General features: G+C 47.5%; 3 protein-coding genes across 7 annotated transcripts in view; 2 read left to right on the forward strand and 1 right to left on the reverse strand.

The window, feature by feature from the left end:
- The first annotated feature begins 266 nt into the window (after positions 1-266).
- On the forward strand, positions 267-1,489 carry LOC6610521 (28S ribosomal protein S35, mitochondrial). Its single transcript, XM_002035065.2, has 2 exons — positions 267-488; positions 545-1,489. Exons 1-2 carry the CDS (start codon positions 368-370, stop codon positions 1,405-1,407), a joined length of 984 nt encoding a protein of 327 aa, XP_002035101.1. The 5' UTR covers positions 267-367; the 3' UTR covers positions 1,408-1,489.
- A 116-nt stretch (positions 1,490-1,605) lies between these two features.
- On the forward strand, positions 1,606-6,019 carry LOC6610522 (N-acetylgalactosaminyltransferase 6). Of its 2 annotated transcripts, none has more exons than XM_032718174.1 (4): positions 1,606-1,822; positions 2,635-3,340; positions 3,605-4,370; positions 4,863-6,019. In XM_032718174.1, exons 1-4 carry the CDS (start codon positions 1,801-1,803, stop codon positions 5,523-5,525), a joined length of 2,157 nt encoding a protein of 718 aa, XP_032574065.1. In that variant the 5' UTR covers positions 1,606-1,800; the 3' UTR covers positions 5,526-6,019. The 2 variants fall into 2 exon arrangements, with proteins under 2 accessions (XP_032574065.1, XP_032574066.1); XM_032718175.1 differs by having other exon boundaries at positions 1,606-1,765.
- A 1,358-nt stretch (positions 6,020-7,377) lies between these two features.
- The window catches only part of LOC6610523 (DNA N6-methyl adenine demethylase), an 84,036-nt gene continuing 71,038 nt past the window's right edge, over positions 7,378-20,375 (reverse strand). For 2 of the 4 annotated variants that reach the window (XM_032718170.1, XM_032718169.1), the window contains 6 exons: positions 16,136-16,519; positions 12,327-14,853; positions 12,058-12,262; positions 11,831-11,994; positions 11,257-11,770; positions 7,378-11,104 (listed from right to left, as the gene is read on the reverse strand). In XM_032718170.1, the coding sequence (XP_032574061.1) occupies positions 8,380-11,104; positions 11,257-11,770; positions 11,831-11,994; positions 12,058-12,262; positions 12,327-14,853; positions 16,136-16,519 (6,519 nt within the window). In that variant the 3' untranslated portion in view covers positions 7,378-8,379. Of the gene's footprint in view, positions 11,105-11,256; positions 11,771-11,830; positions 11,995-12,057; positions 12,263-12,326; positions 14,854-16,135; positions 16,523-20,375 lie in introns of all 4 variants that reach the window. The other 2 variants (XM_032718172.1, XM_032718171.1) reach the window with 1 other exon arrangement.

A 20,375-nucleotide genomic window follows, 5' to 3' on the forward strand; every position in this document is an offset into this window, starting at 1 on the left:
TTCCGACATGGGTGTGATTGAACTTATCCTTTTTAGCCATACTACAGTACATGAGAGTTATATTTTTTATTATTTTACCTGAATAAATATGTATATAAAAGAAAAAGATTAAGTATTTCTTTATGGATCTGCTTAAAGGTTAAAAACTGCCAACCCTTTACTATCTCGCAGCTTACAAAATAATTCAAAAAGACGTTACTTTTATTTGTATGCTTCTCTGTAATTGGCAAGTTTCTATAAACAGCTGTTTGCTTGCTGTTCGTGGCGAATGGCAGTTCGTTGGCGCATGGTTTACGTAAAAGCCGCATAAGTCGCTGGAAATATTACTTAAACTTAGGTATCTAAGCTAAAAATTTTACATAAAACCATGTCCAGCGCGCTGACTCGCGTGTTGGAACGCCTGCCACTAAAGAAACAGACGGCGCAAAGCGGTATCCGTGTTTTTTCCAACCAGGAGCAGCAGCAGCAAGAAGTTGAGGATGATGAAGGTAAACAATTAAGTTTCTCTGGCTTAACCGTTTTATATATCTTCCTGTTCGGCCAGAATTCCGAGTGCTCAGCCTGCGGACGGTGAAGCAGCAGTTTGAGAAGCGCCAGCAGGTCCGCCGGGATCCCATCACACCGCCGCGCACTGGCCGCATGGCGGTGGATCAGGACTGGACGGCCGTTTGGCCAGGACCACGTTCGTTCCACCCTGCCAGTGTGCCTCTGCCACTGCGTCAGGGATTCACGGAACGCGGAGCTGCAGCCCCGTCGAAATTCGCCAATGCGGAGCTGATGAAGATACCCAACTTTCTGCACTTGACACCGCCGGCCATCCGGCAGCAATGTGAGGCCATCAAGAAGTTCTGCACGCCATGGCCAAAGCGTTTGGAGACGGAGGCCAAGTGGCAGCGCCACTTCCCCCTGGAGGTCACCACCACGGACTACTGCCAGAGTTTGCCCACGATCAGGAATCCGGAAGCCAGGCGCGTCACCATTAGCCTGAAGCTCTCAGACCTAAAGTTCGATGCGCACGCTAGGGATAAGTTCCTGCGCCTGGTGGGCGATCGCTACGACAAGGACACGGACCTCGTTACCTTCGTCACGGATCGCTGTCCGCAGAAGAAACAGAACTACGACTACGCCCTGTATCTACTCACCGCTTGCTATCACGAATCCTTTGTCACCGAGCCCTGGGAGGCCACCAAATCGGAGGCCGATATGGAGGTCTATCTGTTCGAGCGCAACCAGTCGAAGCTCTCCGCCGAGGAAATCCTCAACTGGAACGCCAAGGAGGGTGCCCCAAAAGTGGTTCCGAGCAAGTCCTTCGCTGATTGTGTGGAGCAATTGATAAACGAGGGCGAAAACGAGTACAACTTGGGCAAATACAAGGAGGAGGTGAAGAAGATGTTGAACATTGCCTAGAAAACTGGATAGTTGAGTGAACCAATAAAGCGAGAAGTTGTTAACAAATAAAAAAAAAGTATTTGAATGTTACAATATTAAACTTGATAATAATTTTGAATGGAATGTGGACAACCATGTAATCCCCCTTTATGACGCCCCTCCTTCGGGGCGAATGTCCGAACAGCTGTGTCGAATAATGGCGTGCCCGTGTGAATGGCATTAGAACAGCGCCAAGAACAGAGCCAAAAAAAAAAACGAATTTCCGCGGACGTGGAAGCAAACTTTTGTTTTGCTATGCTAATTAGTATTTTAGTAGTTGATGGGTTTATTCAACCGCGATCGGATAGAGCTTTGAGTGGAATGCAGTCGTAGAGAGGTGAGAACAAACTCCTGATAAGAACTCACCTGCCGATGACGTTTCACCTGATTAAAGGTATAAAATCGTGAATAATAAACAAAGTCAGTCGCTTAAGTATTTCTAAGTTTTTTTTTTTTGTAAATGGTCATTCTATTTATTAAGGTTTCAAAAGGAATCGTTCAGTAATTCCTCTGAATACTGTGTGATAAAGATAAATGAGACCAAGTGGTATCTTAATTATAAAGTACAAAAGAAAATGTAATATGTTATGTTATCCTCCGGGTAAGGAGATCGCTGGGGTGTACCCTCTTCAGTCTTCGGAGGGAGATGGGATCAGCTAGGATAGTTGCTAGTTGGTTCGGGTGGGCTATAAGCCTGTCGGCATAACGGCTGCTGTGGAAATTAATCTGATCCCCAAGAAGGGTAACTTTCAGATCTCTTTCGATGACTATGTTCGTCACGTACCAGGGGAGCCCAGATGCGTGACGTGCAGCTCTCGACTGGACCACACGGAGCCTATTAAGCTGGTATTTGGCGGCAGTTCCCCACACCTGGATGGCATAACTCCACGTTGGAGCGAGAATGGCTTTGATTAAAAGAGCCTTAGAGCTCATTTGAAGTTTGCTGGAGTGGAAGAGCCAGTCGAGCTTTTTTAGCTTCGCCAGTGACTAAGTTATAGTACATTCGTTGACATATGTCTGCGATAAGGTATCCATCCAGCGGATGTTCCTTCAGCGCAGTAAAATATCATTTCTATTATCTTAACTTTCGTATTGGTGAAAATGACTCGCTTATCTTGTATTTTTTGTATGTGCGACCCAAAAAGATACATATGTGCTTACGTTTCTGTATTTTTCTACTTTTATACTTTTCTCTTTCACGCACAGACCACGTTGCAGTGCCAGATAAAGAGACAAACCAGCAAACATCGGCAGCACCTGAGCTAACAAACCAATATCACCAGTACCTCGAGATACACTCCACCGACTTTAATGGTTCACGTAGATGCGTAGATGCAAAGATGCGGCGACCCAATCTCAAGTGGATAGTGAAGGCCTCGCTGCTCTTGTTGATCTCCCTGACTCTCTTCATACTGATAACCAGCTGGATCTCATCTACTCCGTACACCAACAAGCCAGTCCATCATGGTGTGGAGCCCGTGCCCGAAAAGGCTGGCCTTTCCGGCGATGTCCAGGTGAAGGTGCCAGCTATTAGGCAACCAGAAGCTCAGAAACCACAGGAACCCGACTTCGAAGAGAATCCTGAGCTGCAGAAGATCGATGAGCCCGAACCGGTGGATGAAGAAGTCGATAATCCGCATCCGGCGGACGACGAACCGCGACAGCAGCCCCCGCAGGAGCTTCAAATGGCTGCCCCGGCGGACGATTCGGTGAAGAAGGACTGGCATGACTATACGTTCATGGAAAAGGATGCTAAGCGCGTGGGCCTCGGGGAGGGCGGAAAGGCCTCCTCGCTCGACGATGAGTCCCAGAGAGACTTGGAGAAGCGAATGTCCCTGGAAAATGGATTTAATGCCCTGCTCTCGGATTCCATATCGGTTAACCGCTCGTTGCCCGACATCCGCCACCCTCTGTGAGTTCTTCATCAAAAATCACTTAGTTTTGCTAAATTTAGGAGTCCCCAGATAAGGCAGTGGCTCCTAAAATATGTACTTCTATAATGTGACGCTCCAAATCAGTTTTATTTTCAAAGTTAGATAAGACCATTTAGCTTGCTTCGAATGCTTATTATTTTATAGCAGGAAGATATCGAATTAATTATATCAGTGCAGGGATATCTGTAAATGAATAATTTATTGTCAATTCAACTTATTACAATCTCTTTATCCACTTGCAGATGTCGCAAGAAGGAGTACGTAACGAAGTTGCCCACAGTCAGTGTGATCATCATCTTTTACAACGAATACCTGAGCGTGCTGATGCGCTCAGTTCACAGTCTGATTAATCGCTCGCCGCCCGAGCTGATGAAGGAGATAATCCTGGTGGACGATCACAGTGACCGCGAATATCTGGGAAAGGAACTGGAGACCTATATAGCGGAACACTTCAAGTGGGTGCGCGTGGTGAGGCTGCCAAGGCGCACGGGACTGATTGGAGCCCGAGCGGCGGGCGCAAGGAATGCCACTGCCGAAGTGCTTATCTTCCTCGATTCCCACGTGGAGGCCAACTACAACTGGCTGCCACCTTTGCTGGAGCCGATTGCCCTGAACAAACGGACGGCGGTTTGCCCCTTTATCGATGTGATTGACCACTCCAACTTCCACTACCGGGCGCAGGATGAGGGAGCCCGAGGAGCCTTCGACTGGGAGTTCTTCTACAAGCGGCTGCCTTTGCTGCCAGAGGATCTAAAGCATCCGGCCGATCCGTTCAAGAGTCCCATCATGGCTGGCGGTCTGTTTGCCATTTCCAGGGAGTTCTTCTGGGAACTGGGCGGCTACGACGAGGGCCTGGACATCTGGGGTGGAGAACAGTATGAGCTCAGCTTTAAGATCTGGATGTGTGGTGGCGAAATGTACGATGCGCCCTGCTCCCGCATTGGGCATATCTATCGCGGACCTCGCAACCATCAGCCGAGTCCCAGGAAGGGCGATTACCTGCACAAGGTGAGTTCAGCAGTAGAGGAATAAGAGTACTAAGAGTTATATGGGTAATCTAAATGGGGAATGGAGCCATAAACGGGTTTCATTCAACCTCAACGACACTCCCATTTTTTTTTTAAGACCCCATAAAAGTTCTTTTGTCTCTGAACTTCGCTAGTTCATTTTACAAGTTTTTATTTTTTTTTTGCGGACAAACTCGGCGTGTTGGTTCTAATTAGAAATTTATATGTTGACTCTTCTTAGTATATCTTTATATCTTAGTTTTGTTTACTGTGACATGTAGCTAGCCGAACTTGGCACATTGTTGTGAAAAATATTTGCGATTTGCGCACATTTAAAATGGGGTTTTTGGCTTTCGAAGTTAACTTGATTGCAGCCATGGCAAGAAATTTTATTTAAGATTTCTTCGCCGACGATTTCACAGTAATTATTATTTTTATCAAGGCAATCAATCACTTAATTAGACCCATAGACTAACTCTTGATTAATTTGCAGAACTACAAGCGAGTGGCGGAGGTGTGGATGGACGAGTACAAGAACTACTTGTACAGCCACGGAGACGGTCTGTACGAGAGCGTGGATCCTGGCGATTTGACGGAGCAAAAGGCCATCCGCTCCAAGCTGAAGTGCAAGTCCTTCAAGTGGTTCATGGAGGAGGTGGCCTTCGATCTGATGAAGACCTATCCGCCAGTCGATCCGCCGGCCTACGCCATGGGCGCCCTGCAGAATGTGGGCAATCAGAACCTGTGCCTGGACACGTTGGGCAGAAAGAAGCACAACAAGATGGGCATGTACGCGTGTGCCGACAACATAAAGATTCCGCAGCGATCGCAGTTCTGGGAGCTCAGCTGGAAGCGAGACGTGCGCCTACGGCGAAAGAAGGAGTGCCTGGACGTCCAGATCTGGGATGCCAATGCGCCCGTTTGGCTGTGGGACTGCCACAGCCAGGGTGGCAACCAGTACTGGTACTACGACTACCACCACAATCTGCTCAAGCACGGCACGGAGGGCAGAAGGTGTCTGGAGCTGCTGCCATTCTCCCAGGAGGTGGTGGTCAACAAGTGCGACTCCGACAATCGGTTCCAGCAGTGGAACTTCGGCTCGTTCAACAAAACGGCGCTGGACAACTACTCGCAGGACCTCGTCCTCAATCTGTAACCGCTGCACTGCAATAGTATCACTTGCCATGTACTTAGAACACTTTGATGTAAATAACTAGGCTAGATAGGTTGTACGGCCGCGTGGCCACTTAACAATTTACCCCGACTCAAGCGCACATATTCATGGTTGCAATAGAGAGTATCTTTACCTTAAGTATAGTGCATCTCCAACCAATTCCAAATGCCACAAACATGATTTGTAGCCTTACGTATGCTTCGGAGTTTTGTTTGGTTTTAAACAGGATTCCGAATGTGCTAGCATTAGCCTCTAAATTGTCATAAGTTTGACTTTGTACACCACAAAAAGTGTTTTCCATTAAAGAATATTTTTGAAGTAATAATCACAAGTGCTGGGATGGTTATACCCCCCGTTGTTGCAAATGAAAAATGCAGTCTGGCGATCTTAACTTTGTTTTCGTTTTATTTAATATTAATATCTGTTTGCTTTCCATGCGCGTACTTTAAATAAATATAATTTACGTTTTTCATCCATCCGCTTCGTGCTTCACAATCTGTATATACGTTCTCGGGTTGTGTATCGTTTTACAATATGTAGTTATCTCGCTATATCGTATCTCTATCTGATTCTGCACCCGACTGTCGCTAAGTCAGGTGCGATATCTTCGAGCTCTTTTCTGATTTCTGAGTTCTAATTTCTGATTTCTTATTTCCGCTTATTACTTATGCTGCTCAGTGTTGAGTGTTAATTGGTTTTGTTTCATATCATATCATATGCCAATATACGTATAGTTTATGTAAAAGGTGTACGTCGAGCGCCCCGCGAAACTCAAAAGTCGTTTTGGGGTGTGTAACTTAATGATGGCAAAGGATTTGCTTTTATTTGAAAATGATAAAAAAGCATTTACAAACTATAATAGTTGTTGTTGGCTTGCGTAATCAGTTAATCAATTATCATAAGTTATATTAATATATTATATAAACATTTAAATATTTATCAAAACATGTTTTTTCTTGTTGCTCAAAAGTCTTCTTCACTGCCTTACATTTAAATTACATTACGTACAGTTTACATACGATCTATATGTCCGTTCGTCCAGGATCATCAAGGATCGTACTATCAATAACCGTTTTGCTTATCCTTTCCTTTCCGCTCTTCTGTTTTATTTTGTGCAAAATATATTTATATGTATATGTAGACTAATTTGATTTGAAATTCAGTTGCGCTGCCACATTTGCATTCTAATCTTTAATTGTAAGTTACCTTTTGGATGGATGCAAATTATTCATTGAGTTTTATACAACAATTACAAATGGTTAGGCAAATAAGTTTAGTATTAGTTGTTGGTTGTTTAGTGCTTAATACTTGATTGGTTTCGAGTCTTTTTGGGTTTTTCAAACAAAATCTTGCAGAAATAATAATAACTAGAATTAAACCCCTTATTTGCCGTCGATTTGCGCATAAATAAATATATTTAACTTTCGTGTTTTGCATGTGTGTGTGTTGTGTGTTGCTTAAACTTAGTTTAAATTATGATTAAAGTTTAAAAATGTCTTGCTGCCTTACGCGTTTATCGGTCTAACTCTTTCTCAGCAGGCGTGTGCCGCTCTGTTTGTCTCTTTCTCCCGAGCTCAAAAATATTCAATTCTTCTCTAGCTGTAGTTCTAGTTGTCCTGCTCGCACCATTTTAAACTTCTTGCTTGTGGTCTGGTATCGAATGATAATTCAGCTGAGCATATGGGGAATTTCTTTCAGTGTAAACATAATTTTTCATGACCGAAATTCGCCATCTGTTTCGTTCATACAATTTAAATTCGATTGGCACTGCCACTCAAGTTCGAGCCAATCCCAAAGGATAGTCAAATTGTTGGAAAACGGGTATTTAACTAAATTTAAAACTCTTGTAGTGTAGTGTAGTTCTTTTGTAAAAACTGTTTTTCTCTGTTACCAACTATTTTCTTTTGTTGTCTTGCGAAATTCTTTACGTTTTTCTAGTTGCTTGTTAAAAAATGGTTTATTTGTACTTTTGGCAATGATCTTTTTTCAACTCCCACTAACTCTTAGTCTGACTTTTTGTTTCTAAGCAAAAATTTCTTTATTTAGTTTTTGTTTTAGTAGTATTCGTTTTGTTCTTGTTCTGTAGTTCTGTAGTTTGCTTCCTGCTTGTCTTTAAAAATAACTCATTTAACAGAAATCGTTTTGTTGCTGGCTCTTAAGAAACTAAAGTTAATAGTTGATTTTAAACTAACTGCTCTTTCAGTTTAGAAACTTGTTATTTTTGTGTGATTTTTGCTGAGTGAAGTGTGATGTATCTGGGTATTTTCTTGTGGAATGGTGACAACTCTGGCCCGGCAGCGTCAACTGTACTCTTTCAACTGCAACTCTTTTTCCGGGGACTCTTCTAATTCTCCTCGTATGGCACACTAAATCAAACGCATTTACAAAAATAATTAAATCTTCTGTCTCCGTTTTTCTTTGCTTTGAGTGAATTTTCAGTCATACAATCCTGTTCTTCAGTTTCATTTCGATTTAGTTTGGCGGTTTTCGAAAAAAAATTTCAATTACTTTCCTCATTATTTCTGAAGTAAATCGAGTAAAAATTTAGTGCTTTATGTATTTGTCAAAGTTTTTGGTTACAATCTAGCTTTTTGGAATAACTTTGCGTTGAAAACTTGTTAATTGAAAGTACTTTAAATCGAAGTTCAAGATACTCTTCTTTTCGAATTCAATTCGAATATATCTGAAATGTGTTCAATTTATTACTCTCAGAGCCGCCAGATTCAATCGTAATTTAAACCCGGAACAGGATTGATTTGTGTGGATTCTTAAGATTAGGTCTATGCAGCGGACTCCGGCGCTGGTTACCAGTAGTAGCCTCTCAGCCTGAAGAGATTCAGGTCTGCTGCTGCTGCGGCAGCTGCTGATGCGGAGTGGGCAGCGGCGGCGGTGCTGCGGTGCCAGTGGGCGTGCCCGGCGGTGGGTGGATGAGCCCACTGCCAGGCGGAGGAGGCAGATGCTGCTGCTGCTGGGCGGGGCAGCCACCACCGTTGGGCGCGTTGTTCGTGGACGAGGTCGGACTGCTATTGCCCTCCGGGTATTTCCCCGAAACCACGCACGGATGCGTGGGGAACAGGGTCGTCCACGACGTGGTCGTCAGTGTTGGTGCGTGGAGGGCAACCTTCTCGTTTTTTGACTGCTCGTTGGCCTGGGACTTTTTGGAATCGCTGCTCTTCTTCTTTTTACTGCCGCTGGATCCGTTCTTTAGCTGTTGCCCATTGGCGGAGGATTCCTTTTTAATGGGCACCGGCTCGTCCTGCATCAGTGCATCCTCGTCGAGGTCGTCCATGTCCTCGCCAGCCGCCTTCTTTATCAGTCGCTCGCGCTCTTCTTTGGCTTTGTTGTCTAGGTCCGTGTTGATCTTCTTCACCCGCATCTTCTCCTCCCACTCGTCGATGCCATGGCGACATCGATTGAGGTTCCTGTGCTGGTAGAAGATCAGGGTCATCCGCGTGGGGTGATGGCGATCTGGCCGGCGCACCGCCGTCGTGGCGTGCATCTCGTGCTTGGCACACTCTATCAGGACACTGCCGTGATTCAGGGCTATGGCCACGCCGCCCATTTGCGGATCCTGGAAGGCCTCGATGTTTTCATTGATCTCAGCCACCTCGCCAATGGGCTCGATTTTGCTGGAATTGGTGCTTCCTGGCGAGGCCACGGGAGGTGCCGTTGTTGCTGAACCTGCTCCACTTGCGGGCGCTTGGTTTCCAGCTCCCGGGTTGCCAGCACCCGCGTCATTGCTGGAGGAATCTCCAGTCGGCGTGGGCGTTGCTACTGTATCGGAGTTGGTTTGGCCATTGCTCAGGTCGGGTAATATCGTTTGCGGAGCTTCCTGTTGCTGCTGTTGTTGCTGCTGCTGCTGTTGCTGTTGTTGCTGCTGCTGCTGCTGCTGTTGCTGCTGTTGCTGCTGCTGCTGTAGCACCTGTTGCTGTTGATGATGCAGTGGTCCTGGCACTGGAACCATCGCTTTCTGGAGGCCCACGGCCGCGGGAGCTACTGACCCATGGCTGGCTATCAAGGAACCCGCTCCTGCAGCCGGATTTGCACTGCCATAACCTGAGTTCACGGACCCCGTCTGATGGTGACCATACATGTTCCAGTTGGGCGATGGCGGAGGAGGCGTGGGTGGAGGCGTCTGCTGTGGATACATTCCGTACGGCGAGTACGCCTGATGATACCCGTAGTTGTAGTTCATGTTCTGATAGGCATCATATGCGGAGTACGCCGAATGCGGCGGTGGTGGTGGAGGCGGGTACATCTGGTAGTTGTTCGGATACTGAGCCGTGTACTGGGCCGTATAGTCGCTGGGCGGTGGCTTTGGCTTCACGAATCCCTCCTGCGGATGGTGCGAGGTGGTCAGCGGTGCGAGGTTCGTCATCGGTTGCATTGCCGTCAAAGCGGTTAGTTTACTCTCCGTGAGATTATGATGATGGTGATGGTGATTGACCAGGGTAGTGGAGTCGGGATTCTCCTCGCTGATCAGTCGGCTCTTGAGGTCACCAGGTGCCCCACCCACTACGGGCAGGCCACCGGGCCCCACTCCTCCTGTCAGCGCGGACTGTTGCTGTTGGGCCTGCTGATGTTGTTGCTGCACCTCCGTGGTTACTCCTCCGGGATTGGTTAGATTCGATGCGGGATTACTGACGAGGGTTTGGTAGTTGCCAGGTCCATAGCCATTGCTCGTTTCCAGCTGTGTTGGGGTAGCCGTAGGCGGAGCTGTGGCCGGAAGAGCTCCTGTTGGTGCTCCGGTGGTCGTACCTCCGGGAATGGAAGTCGCCGGCGGAACTCCCAATTGTGGTTGAGCCGTAGGAGTAGTGGGTGTCAGAGGTGGCACGCCTGCCACCGTTCCTCCTGGACCTCCTCCTCCTAATCCACCCACCTGCGCCTGCATGCCCATTGGAGCATGGGGCGTTGGCCACTGCCCGTAGTAGTTCCGGGAGTCTATGTAGGAAGCCGTCTGGTAGTCATAGGAGTACGGCGAGTCTAGGACAGTACTTGAGATCTGGTTGGACTGCAGCTGGGCATCCGTGAAGGTGTCGATCATGGTGGCCATGTTCATCAGGCTGGAGTTGGAGCTCATGAGCTGTCCGGGTTGATTGCCCGTGGCTTGGCCACCATTGTTTTGGGGATTGGCATTGGATCCGTGGACGGGTGGGGTACTAAAAGCACTTCCCGCCGGACTGGGATTGTTAGTTACTGGAGTCTGGCACCGCGGCGAGGGAGTCGACGGAGGCGCAGATCCCGGCGTGGAAGCACTCGAGTTATTGGACTGGTTGGACTTTCCCTTGCCCTTCGACTTGCCACTCGCTCCATTGGCGTTCACACCAGTGCCGTTTTCCTTTTTGATGTGCGCGGCTCCCAGGGCTGGCGGACTGCTCTGCTGGTTGTTGGCTTGTGCTTGGGACTGGGCACCGTTGCTGGAGCTGCTCTGGCTGTTGGCATCCCCCACCGCATCCTGATCACCGTCAGGTGGCGCCGCTTCGTCGCCGTCCTTTCGCTTCTTGCCATGCCTTCTGCACGGTATCAAAGGTGTTGATCGCACGCGTACCTCGCAGGGAAATCTATATGATATGAGGCAAAAATTGGAGGTATTAGCAAGGCACTAGAAAAAGTACACTCAGAACAAAAATCGAGCGAGAACGAGGTATGTTTTCAATCGACTTCCTTTCCGAGTGACCGGGAGCGGCTGCTCAAAACTCAACGGTACACTCACTTGTCCAGCATTTGCACCGCTCCGGTGCGGTGCTTGTCCCTCTGACCCTCGACGCTCTCGAATTCATCCGTGCCGTCCATCGTGTAGAGCGGCAGGACGTGGAACTGCTCGTCGTCTGGGAGGCGGGTGTCCCGATTGCCGGGCTTCAGCAGCGCCACGTGCACCGTGCAGCCATCCTGCATGTTGTGCAGATCCCTGTGGGAGTGGGCGCAGAAGTCCAGGCAGGCGGTGACCCCTGAGAAGGGCTTCCCGGGCTCCAGACCCAGCCGGCAGTCGCTGGCCTCGTGCTCGTACTTCGTCTGGTTGTCGTAGGATCGCGGACAGACCTGCTTGAACACCGGCGCCAACAGGGTGGCAATCAGGTTCATGTGGTCCTCGATGGCCGCCTCCTCGCTCTTCACGGACAGCCGGAACTTCCGCACCGTCTTGGAACGGGCGTACTTGCAGCCATTGTAGTACATCGACCAGGAGCAGCCGAAGGAGTACGAGGCGCCCGACGATTCCGGATCGAGTCCTGGAGAAACAAAAGATTATATTTATAAGAATTTCCATGGACTGGATGTTGGGTACAAACCTTGGCAGGCACAGGTGCGATTCTCATTGGTGGCACATCTTCGCGTGGTGGGCAGGCCGTACTTGTTCAGCTTCGGGATCAAATTCTTGTAGGCGTTGTCCGCCTCCAGACGAGGCATTCCGTCCCAGGCCACCATACACACTACAATATATGCAGCTATGCATCTGGATAATAAATATAGAAAATTATCAATCTTAAAGAAGTATTCAATGATGTAGGAAACCCACCTGTGACCCGGTCGTTTCTTGACCACCACCAGAATCTTCTCTTCGAGATCAGCCCGCCGGATGACCCATTTGGCCACCGGACATCCCTGTGAAGTCTTGCCCTCCTTGCCCGTGTAGACGATCTTCTCGATTCTCAACTGACGACCCGTCAGGTTGCAACGCTCCTCGAATTCTCTTCGCAAATCCATTAGGGACGAAGCCGTGCCTAAACCAAGATGCATTGCAATTAGTTTAAGGTTCTGATGTAAATAGATCAAGGCCAAACTCACCCAGATGTGTGTAGTAAGTACCCGGCTCCGGAGGATTCTTGTCGGACTGGAAGCACTCGCACTCGGGAATCTCTGTCTTGTTGCCCTTCTCCAGACGATCTGTGGTGTCAAACATGGGGTTGATCTTCTCGTGCTTCACCACAATCTCAGGGATTTCATCGGGCTTCTGTTTTCCCTTGGCTTTGCCCACACCACCAATGGGTTTGAGCCCATTGCCATGGGTGTCTATCAGTTCGTCCTCGTCGATGAGTTCCTCCTTGGGTTGTATACCCAATCCCAGGCAGGTTCCGTCCTTTAAGTGCTCCGCGGTGGGTGGACGAGTGCCACCCTGTCGGCAACAGGAGAACCCATTGTTCAATGGTTTTCCCTCACTCCCCAGATAGGCATACCCTCCACCGTGCCCCAGCATTCCCATGTCCTCGATCTTGGGTTCCAGCATGCCGTGGTGACTCAAGTGCGGAGGAGCTCCGTGTCCCAGGGCATAGCGATGCGGTGGAATGGGATAGGCGGGTATATCCTTCTCGTAGTTCGTGGGCAGTGGTATGATGCTGTTGGTATCCGGTTTGCGATCCAGTTCCATCAAACTCTGACCATGTCCGTGGATCTGGTGCGGTTGGTTGGCAGGCGGCTTCCCTCTGCCACCGTAGGTGGAGTGCTGGTATCCCGGGACAAAGTTCTGCTGGAAGTTCTGCTGAAAACTACTGGCTCCGGCGCCATAATAGGCGGAGTTGTGATGATAGCCGGCGTAGTCCTGCTGCCCATGACCATGGTGCTGCTGCACGGGCTGTCCTTGGCCATCGTTTTGGCAGAAGTCCGCATACTGGATGAAGTTCTGGTAGTTTCGCTCGTAGCCCTCCATTTTATTTGGCTGTGGAGGACCAAGTAAGCCGGGCTCGGTCTTGATGTACTGCGAATGATAGTCCTGGCCCGGTGGCGGTCCTCCGGCGGCATGTGGATGCGGGGGATAGTGAGCACTGAGCGGTTTCAGGCCACCACCTCCTGGATCCGTGGAGTTTCGATCCCGATCGATCTCCGCCGCTGCCTCCGCTGCTGCTGCTGCCACCGCCGCTGCTCGACTGGCTTTGCTGCGACTTCGCGACTTCTTGGGCTGGGCAGCAGCTACTGGAGGATGTTGTTGTGGTTGCACCACTGGCGGATCGACCGAGTGGTTGATGGTCGTGTGCTGTCCTGGCTGGTGTTGCTGCAACTGCAGCTGCAACTGTGCATCCTGTCCTGATGCCGGATAGCCGCTAACCACGCTGGGCTTCTTAAACGAGTTGGCGTGGTGCGGCTTCCAGATATGATCGCCACCACCTCCGATCGGCTCGGCAGCCACTGGCCCACCAACCGCCTGCTGTTGCTGCTGCTGTTGTTGCACCTGCTGCACTTGCTGCACTTGCTGCTGCTGCTGCTGCAGGTTGGGCAGTGGGTGGGTGGGCGTGGCATTGCTCGGTCCGTTGGCGCTCAGCGCCGCTTCGGGCCGGAGATGGTGGCTATACGATAAAAAATGACCGGTCTGCTGTTGCTGCTGCACCGCCGACTGCTGCTGCTGCACCTGCTGCGGCTGCTGCTGCAGGTCCTGCGGCGGATCCTTGGGATCGCTCTTGCGCATGATCATCGACTTGATGCGTGTGTTCAGATGAAGTCTCTCACCCTGGGCATATCCCTCGCCGCCCAAAGACTGCTGCTGCTGTTGCTGCTGCCAGTTCCAGTCCTGCATCGGTGGCGAGGAGAGGTGTTGCTGCTGCTGCGGTGCCACGTAGGGCTGCAGCCCGTTGCCCGTGGGCGACTGGTGTTGCTGCTGCTGCTGCAGCATGTTGCTGCGCGTGGGCGACTGGGGCACCGCCTGGTTGGGTGGCTGCATGGGCGAGGAGGCGGGCTGGGCCACCACTGTAGGAGGTGGGGCTGGCGTGGTGGTGCCTCCGCTGACCACTGTGGTGGCGTTGTTGTTGCTGGGGTTGCTGTTGTTCGTATTGCTGGTGTTGCTGCTGCTGTTGTTGTTGCTGTTGGTGGCTGGGGAACCGCTGTAATCGCCTGAATACCCGTTACAGTTGAGTGAGCGCGGCGGCACGCTGCTCACCCGCGGATATCCAGGCGTGTCGTTTCCCGACATCGTCTTGTTCAGGTCCGCTCCCAGATGCTGCTGCTGCTGTTGCTGCTGCTGCTGTTGTTGCTGCTGCGACGGAGGCACTGGTGCGGCGGACACCTGCCCTGCGTAGCTGGGCGCGAATCCCGCCACACTCTGCAGACCCACCTGGTTGATGGCCGACGGAGCCGTGGACAGCTGCTGGCTCTGGAAGTCGTAGCGCTGCACTGGCGCCGCATATGGCGACCTACCGTAGTTGGGATCGAATCCCAATCCCGACTGCACGTAGCCGTTCGAGGGATACGCATACGACTGCGTCTGGAAGTCCAGGGAGTTCAAGGACGTTATGGCCGGTGTGTTCTGTGGTATCTGCTGTATGAACTGGTTCTGCCAGCCCTGCGATGGATCCGCCTGCCATGTGGGGTAGAAGGCCATGGGTGCCTGGTAACAAAGATGAAACGAACATTAATAATCATTCAATCATATGCACTTTAAGTTAAAAAAAATTGAATGGGAATTTTCTCGGTTTCCTTTCCATTTTGGGTAAAGTTCTTAAAAAAGCGAAGTATTATGCGCTTCCTGGTCATTTTTTCTACCCATATCCCCATTAATTCCAGGTCTAGACTAAACCCAACGCAACTCAATGCCATTACCTCCACGACTCCTTTGCAACACCATTCATAAATAAGCATTTTGGCCATAAAAACAGTTGAAAACTGACATGAATTATGTAGCCAAAGCTAGCCTGGATTGGCCAGTCATAAATCATATTTTGTGTGCCCTAATTAGGCTCAGTCTAATTGGTGGCAAGCTCCAGGCCCCAAAACAGAAATTTCCTTTTTGCCTGAGTTACAACTTCCGCGGCGTACACAAAACACCACTGTTAATTAACACGCCTCAAATTATGCTACATTTTTGCTCCCTGAATAAACAGGAAGCGCCATGAAAGGAAATAAAACGAGAAATAAGCCAGAAAAACAAAGCCAGACTGCCGGCCAGACCCAAAAACTCAACCCGTTTTCATTTGCATTTTTACGAGCGCGCAGAAAAGTTATGAAAGTGAAAGTGGGGAGCAGTGGCAGGCGGCCACAATAAAATTCAAATAAAATGTAAAAATTAAAGCACACACAATTCGGATTACACATAAAAAAAAGGTAATTGGTATGCTTTGAAGATACTCATCACTTTATATAAGTCAAGTTCCCACATAAATTCCTACTTATTGTGCGCATCCTATTTTAGGAATATGTACACTTCACTTTAAGTAGTTGTGATGAACTCTACACATTTTTTGCCCCAGTGTATTCAAGTTGAGTTGCCAGGCAGCTGGCTTCCTGCGTCTGAAATTTATCTGCACCTGTTTGTTTTCTGTTTTGTTTTCAAAAGCATTTAGCAATCATTGATAAAAATCGACAAAATCTTTATGAATGAATGGGGAACTATATCTACTATATATACGTATACACGATGTCTGGCTGTGGCGTGTATGAGTTTGCACAGCTGCAATTGATTGGGCCCGGGGCCACGTGACGTATACGCAATGTGGCCATGCGGATTTATGGGCTTGTTGTGTTTTCTATTTTGTATTTTGCATTTCGTATTTGGCTGCCTTGAAATGGAAAACGAAATGGAAATCAATGCTGACTGACCAACGGGGAAGCGAGGGGGGGTTTCGAAACACGAAAAGGTCAATGGCATAGGAAATCGAAACCGATTGACTCACCATGGGCTGTTGCGGTTGATCCTTCATGGTTTGGATTTGTGCGGTTATCTGATGTTGCTGCTGTGGCAAATGTTGCTGCTGTGCGTGCTGCTGCTGCTGCAAGTGCTGCTGCTGCTGCTGGAAGTGCTGCTGTTGCTGCTGCGGCTGCTGGTACTGCTGTTGCTGCTGCGACAGTAGTTGCTGCTGCGACAAAAGTTGCTGATGCTGCTGGTACTGCTGCTGCTGCTGTTGCTGCTGCTGCAGGTTGCCTGTTGCTGATGTGGTATTTGGCGATTGCTGCGGCAACAGTGTTGCTGCAGGCACTGGACTTAGACGAGGCGATGTTGCTGATGCAGCGGCTGCATTCAGTTTGTTTGCTTTGGTGGAGTTTTTGCGGGCGCGTGACTGCTGAAAAAAAACGAAGGAGAAACGAAAGTTTGTTAGTTCTAAACTTTTGATAAGCTGGCTTAGTCAACTCTTAATCATAGGCAGTAACTTAAGTTCATTTCGACAGAGGTGAAGACTGAATATGGTCAGCTACACTTTGTTGCCTACATTTTCCCACTCGATATTGCATAGCTCAAGATATTTTTAATTAAGGAAATTTGTTAGTTGGCACAAATATTTTAATTGCCTCCCCATCCGATCGCATAAATTATGCCCGCCTCGCTCACATAATTTCAACTTGTTTTCAGTCCGCAAACGCCGGGCAGCATGTAAAATTTATGTTGCCCACGATTTATGCGCAATTTATTTGTGCAGCCGATTCCGAAAACAGAGGAAAATGTTGCAAAAATTCGTAGCAACAGCTGCGGTTGCCATTTGTTGTTGTCGTTGTGCTCGCTCGCCATTAAAGGCTTTCAAAATTTATGTTCATAAAAGCGTCGCTGTCGTTGCTTCTCGTCGTTTATTAGTTTTATTTTTCTACATTTTCCTCTCCTGGCGAAGGGATGCAAAAATAGTTTTCCGCTGCTCTGGGCAGGTCAATCGATAATGTCAGGTCAGATACTTTTGCATCAAGCCAGCGAGTTTATTTTGTGGCCTAACTCGGAACCCACTATTCAGGGGTGGCATTCACTTAAAGTACTTTCGACAGTGGGGGAACCCACTTAAATATTGGTATATGGTTGTTCGGCAAACACAAAATATATATGAAATGATCGATTCAGCAGCAAGCGTTTTCGCCCTTTTAATGAAGCATTGCTCTGCAAACATTTAAAATGCTGGCTGTGCAAATAAGCATTTACACAATCAGACAAACTTTTCGGAATCCTGATGAAAGGGAAGGGGGCTCGTATAAATAAACATTGTGGCTGTCGTACATTTCTTGCAATAAATCAACAAAAACAAAACTCCTTGGCTCCGTCCAGGGCAAACGAATATCTCTCGAAATATTCCAGCTAAATTCGAAAGGCACAAATCAAAAATGGCCCAAAAAGGCAGCTTCCAATTAAAGTGGCTGATTTGGCTGGGAGTTTTGTGCAGACAACAAACACAATTTGCATACATGGCCAACAGGGAATCGCAGTCAAAGCAAATCGTTTGTGCAAATTGGCTGCAATAAAGTGATTTATATTTTACACATGTGTGAAATAATATTTGCCACCTTGGCAGGGCACCTTCCTCCAGTGGTGTCCATATGGATTTATCTGGTATGCATAGTATGTGTCGCATAATGCCATGCAAATAAATCCAACAATGCGAGCTGGCAAATTCGAATTCCTCTCCTTATCTCTGGGCCCAGGTGGCAGCCGAGCAGCCAAATAACTTGAACAAACACCGGGCTGGAAAAAGGAAAATGCCGAGGGGGTGGGTGGTGATGGGTTTTCCCTCCTTTGGCTTTCTAAAAATATTTGCATTGCCAACATCGATGGGGCTGGCAAACGCAGGTGCAAAATTAAAATAAATTTGCACGCAATTTCCAATTGAAAATTGCCAATTAGTTTTGCTTACATTTCAATTTTTGCATTTTACGAGCAAACAGTCCCAAAATAAACACACACCTACAGATGTGTGCATAGAATTAGGACCAGTTCAATTTTATGCAGTAATACATTTAAAATATTTAACTTAAAAGAGGCATAACTGAATTTTTATTTTCATGGTTAAATCTCTGCCAATTTAACAACTATTTTCTTAACCCCCTCTGCTCATTGGGCCCCCTTAAATATTAGCATTGAAATATTAATTAAACTACTGCAAACATTGGCGAAAACATTTGCTTAGACATCGGCAAACAAATAAAGAAACACGGCGCAAATGAAAAATCGTAAAAAAGGTAAATAGATCTTTCAGAGCCGGGGGAATCTTGGGTAAATGTTTTTCTAGTTTTTCTGCGCTGCGTTTAATGCATTTCCTACACTATTTGCCCAGTTCATAAAAGTTAATTAAATTTTTATGATCGTCCGTTTGCATTGCGGCAACTATTTGTTTCTTGGTAAAATAAATAAAACGCCAAAGAAAGATGGCACCGCGCAGATACACGGCGTGCGCGTGTGTGAGTGAGTATCTGTGTGTGTGAGATAGTGCGAGATTAGTGAGTTGCAGTTGACACAGCCACAACAACAAGAAGCACTGCGGGCAATGGCCCTCGGCGTTCCGAGTTATGCCTCCACTTTTTCTCTGAGTGTCGGAAAGAAAATTGCGCCCTGAGTAAACAGCAATTAGTGCGGCTATGTGTGCGTTTATCTCTCCGTGCGTGAGTGTGTGTCTGTTTTTTAATGTGTGTTTTCATGCTTGTGTGCGTTACATCGCCTTGATAAGCAGCAAACGAAACGCAGCGAAATAAGGTTAAGTAAAGGTAAAATCACTGACAAGTCAGTCGCTAAATACCCTACATGCGACTTTTAAGTTCACTCATAAAATCAAAAATTGGAATTAGGCTTTTTCTTCTGCTGTTTTATTCGGTTATACTGTAATATAACTATAAGAACCCGAATTATTTCATTTTTAAATACCAATTTGCTCTCGCATTTAACATATATGTACATCCATGCTAATTTAGTTATAAACCCATGCTGATATTGTTGCTAAGCCACTAGCCAAGTTACTAGCACACCCGTCCCACTTTCACGCTGATAAGGGCCATATAACACCTCTCCGCTCTTCGTTTTTTATAGTGTGCCAGCGCGGCTGTCATAAATTACACACATAACAGAGTATACAATATAAACTATTTACATGTCCCCAAAGTCAAAGTCTGCTGATAAGGCGCAGGGAGGAGGAGGCGGCGGAATGGGAAAGCAAATCAACAAGCAGCGAAGGAAAAAAGGTAAAGGACAGCGAAAATAAAGAAAATGCACCGGGTAAATTGTAAATAAATCAACTATTAGTTATCGCTAGTGCTGGTGTGCGTTCCTATTTATTTCAAATTTTATCAGCAGTCTATTTATCTAGTGTCGTGTCGAGAAGTATCGGGAAATGGAAAAAATGTAACAACAAAAGTTGTTTAGCTACAAGAAAAAATAAATGGATATTTAGAATGTAAAGAAATTGTGTTTTCTTTGATGGGGCCACAGAAGAATGAAGGTAATGAAAAAGATTTAGCTACAGAAAACCTAATTTAAGCTGTTTAGAAGAGAATTTCCCAACATTTTTCCGTTACTTTCTAAAAGCTCGAAAACTGATTAAATGTTTACAGTTTGGAGTTCAGGACCCCGGGGACACACATAGCCCATTTTGGAAAAATGGCTAGCAATTAAAGCAAATCTTTATCAGGCCCATTCTGCTTATGCTGCAGAATACTTCATTTCGGACTCGCAAGCACCATTTGCTCTAACGGCAAATGCAATTTCTATTATTGCATCCAGGCATCTCGTGCTCGCCTGCATTTTCCATTTTCCATTTTCCATTTTCCTGGCCCTGGTTTTTCGGTTCTCCCCGCTCCCAATGTTCCATTCTTATGCTCGTTTCGTCTCTCTGGCGCTTGAAACACCTTTGGGCTGCTCAAATATTTAACTTGTATTTCGTATTCATGCTAATTTTGCATTTTCCACAATTTTCCCGCCCACTCCCACCCGCTCCTTGGCCCCCTTTTGTGTGCACAGAATGTTTCTTCTCCTGTCCGCCGTTCTCTTTTCCATTCCATTATCCTGCAGCTTTTGGCATGGCTATGCAGGTACAGGCAGAGAAAAACCCTATTTGTTTGCATTGAAAGAAAGATTGCTGTCAAATGCGCACAAGTTGTTAGAAATTGCCATTTTCCTCAGGTGCACTTAGATCACTAGGGGCCCTATCTCATTTATGAAGGTGTGCAAAAGTA

This window comes from Drosophila sechellia, chromosome 3L, assembly GCF_004382195.2.
Source record: "Drosophila sechellia strain sech25 chromosome 3L, ASM438219v1, whole genome shotgun sequence".
NCBI classification, from domain to species: Eukaryota; Metazoa; Arthropoda; class Insecta; order Diptera; family Drosophilidae; genus Drosophila; species Drosophila sechellia.

Excerpts from the sequence above, each read along its gene's own strand:
- LOC6610521 (XM_002035065.2), top strand. The coding sequence starts at position 368 with ATGTCCAGCGCGCTGACTCGCGTGTTGGAACGCCTGCCACTAAAGAAA. Across the intron at positions 489-544 it reads AGAAGTTGAGGATGATGAAG|AATTCCGAGTGCTCAGCCTG; the intron begins GTAAACAATTAA and ends CTGTTCGGCCAG.
- LOC6610522 (XM_032718174.1), top strand. The coding sequence starts at position 1,801 with ATGACGTTTCACCTGATTAAAG. Across the intron at positions 3,341-3,604 it reads CCCGACATCCGCCACCCTCT|ATGTCGCAAGAAGGAGTACG; the intron begins GTGAGTTCTTCA and ends ATCCACTTGCAG. Across the intron at positions 4,371-4,862 it reads AGGGCGATTACCTGCACAAG|AACTACAAGCGAGTGGCGGA; the intron begins GTGAGTTCAGCA and ends ATTAATTTGCAG.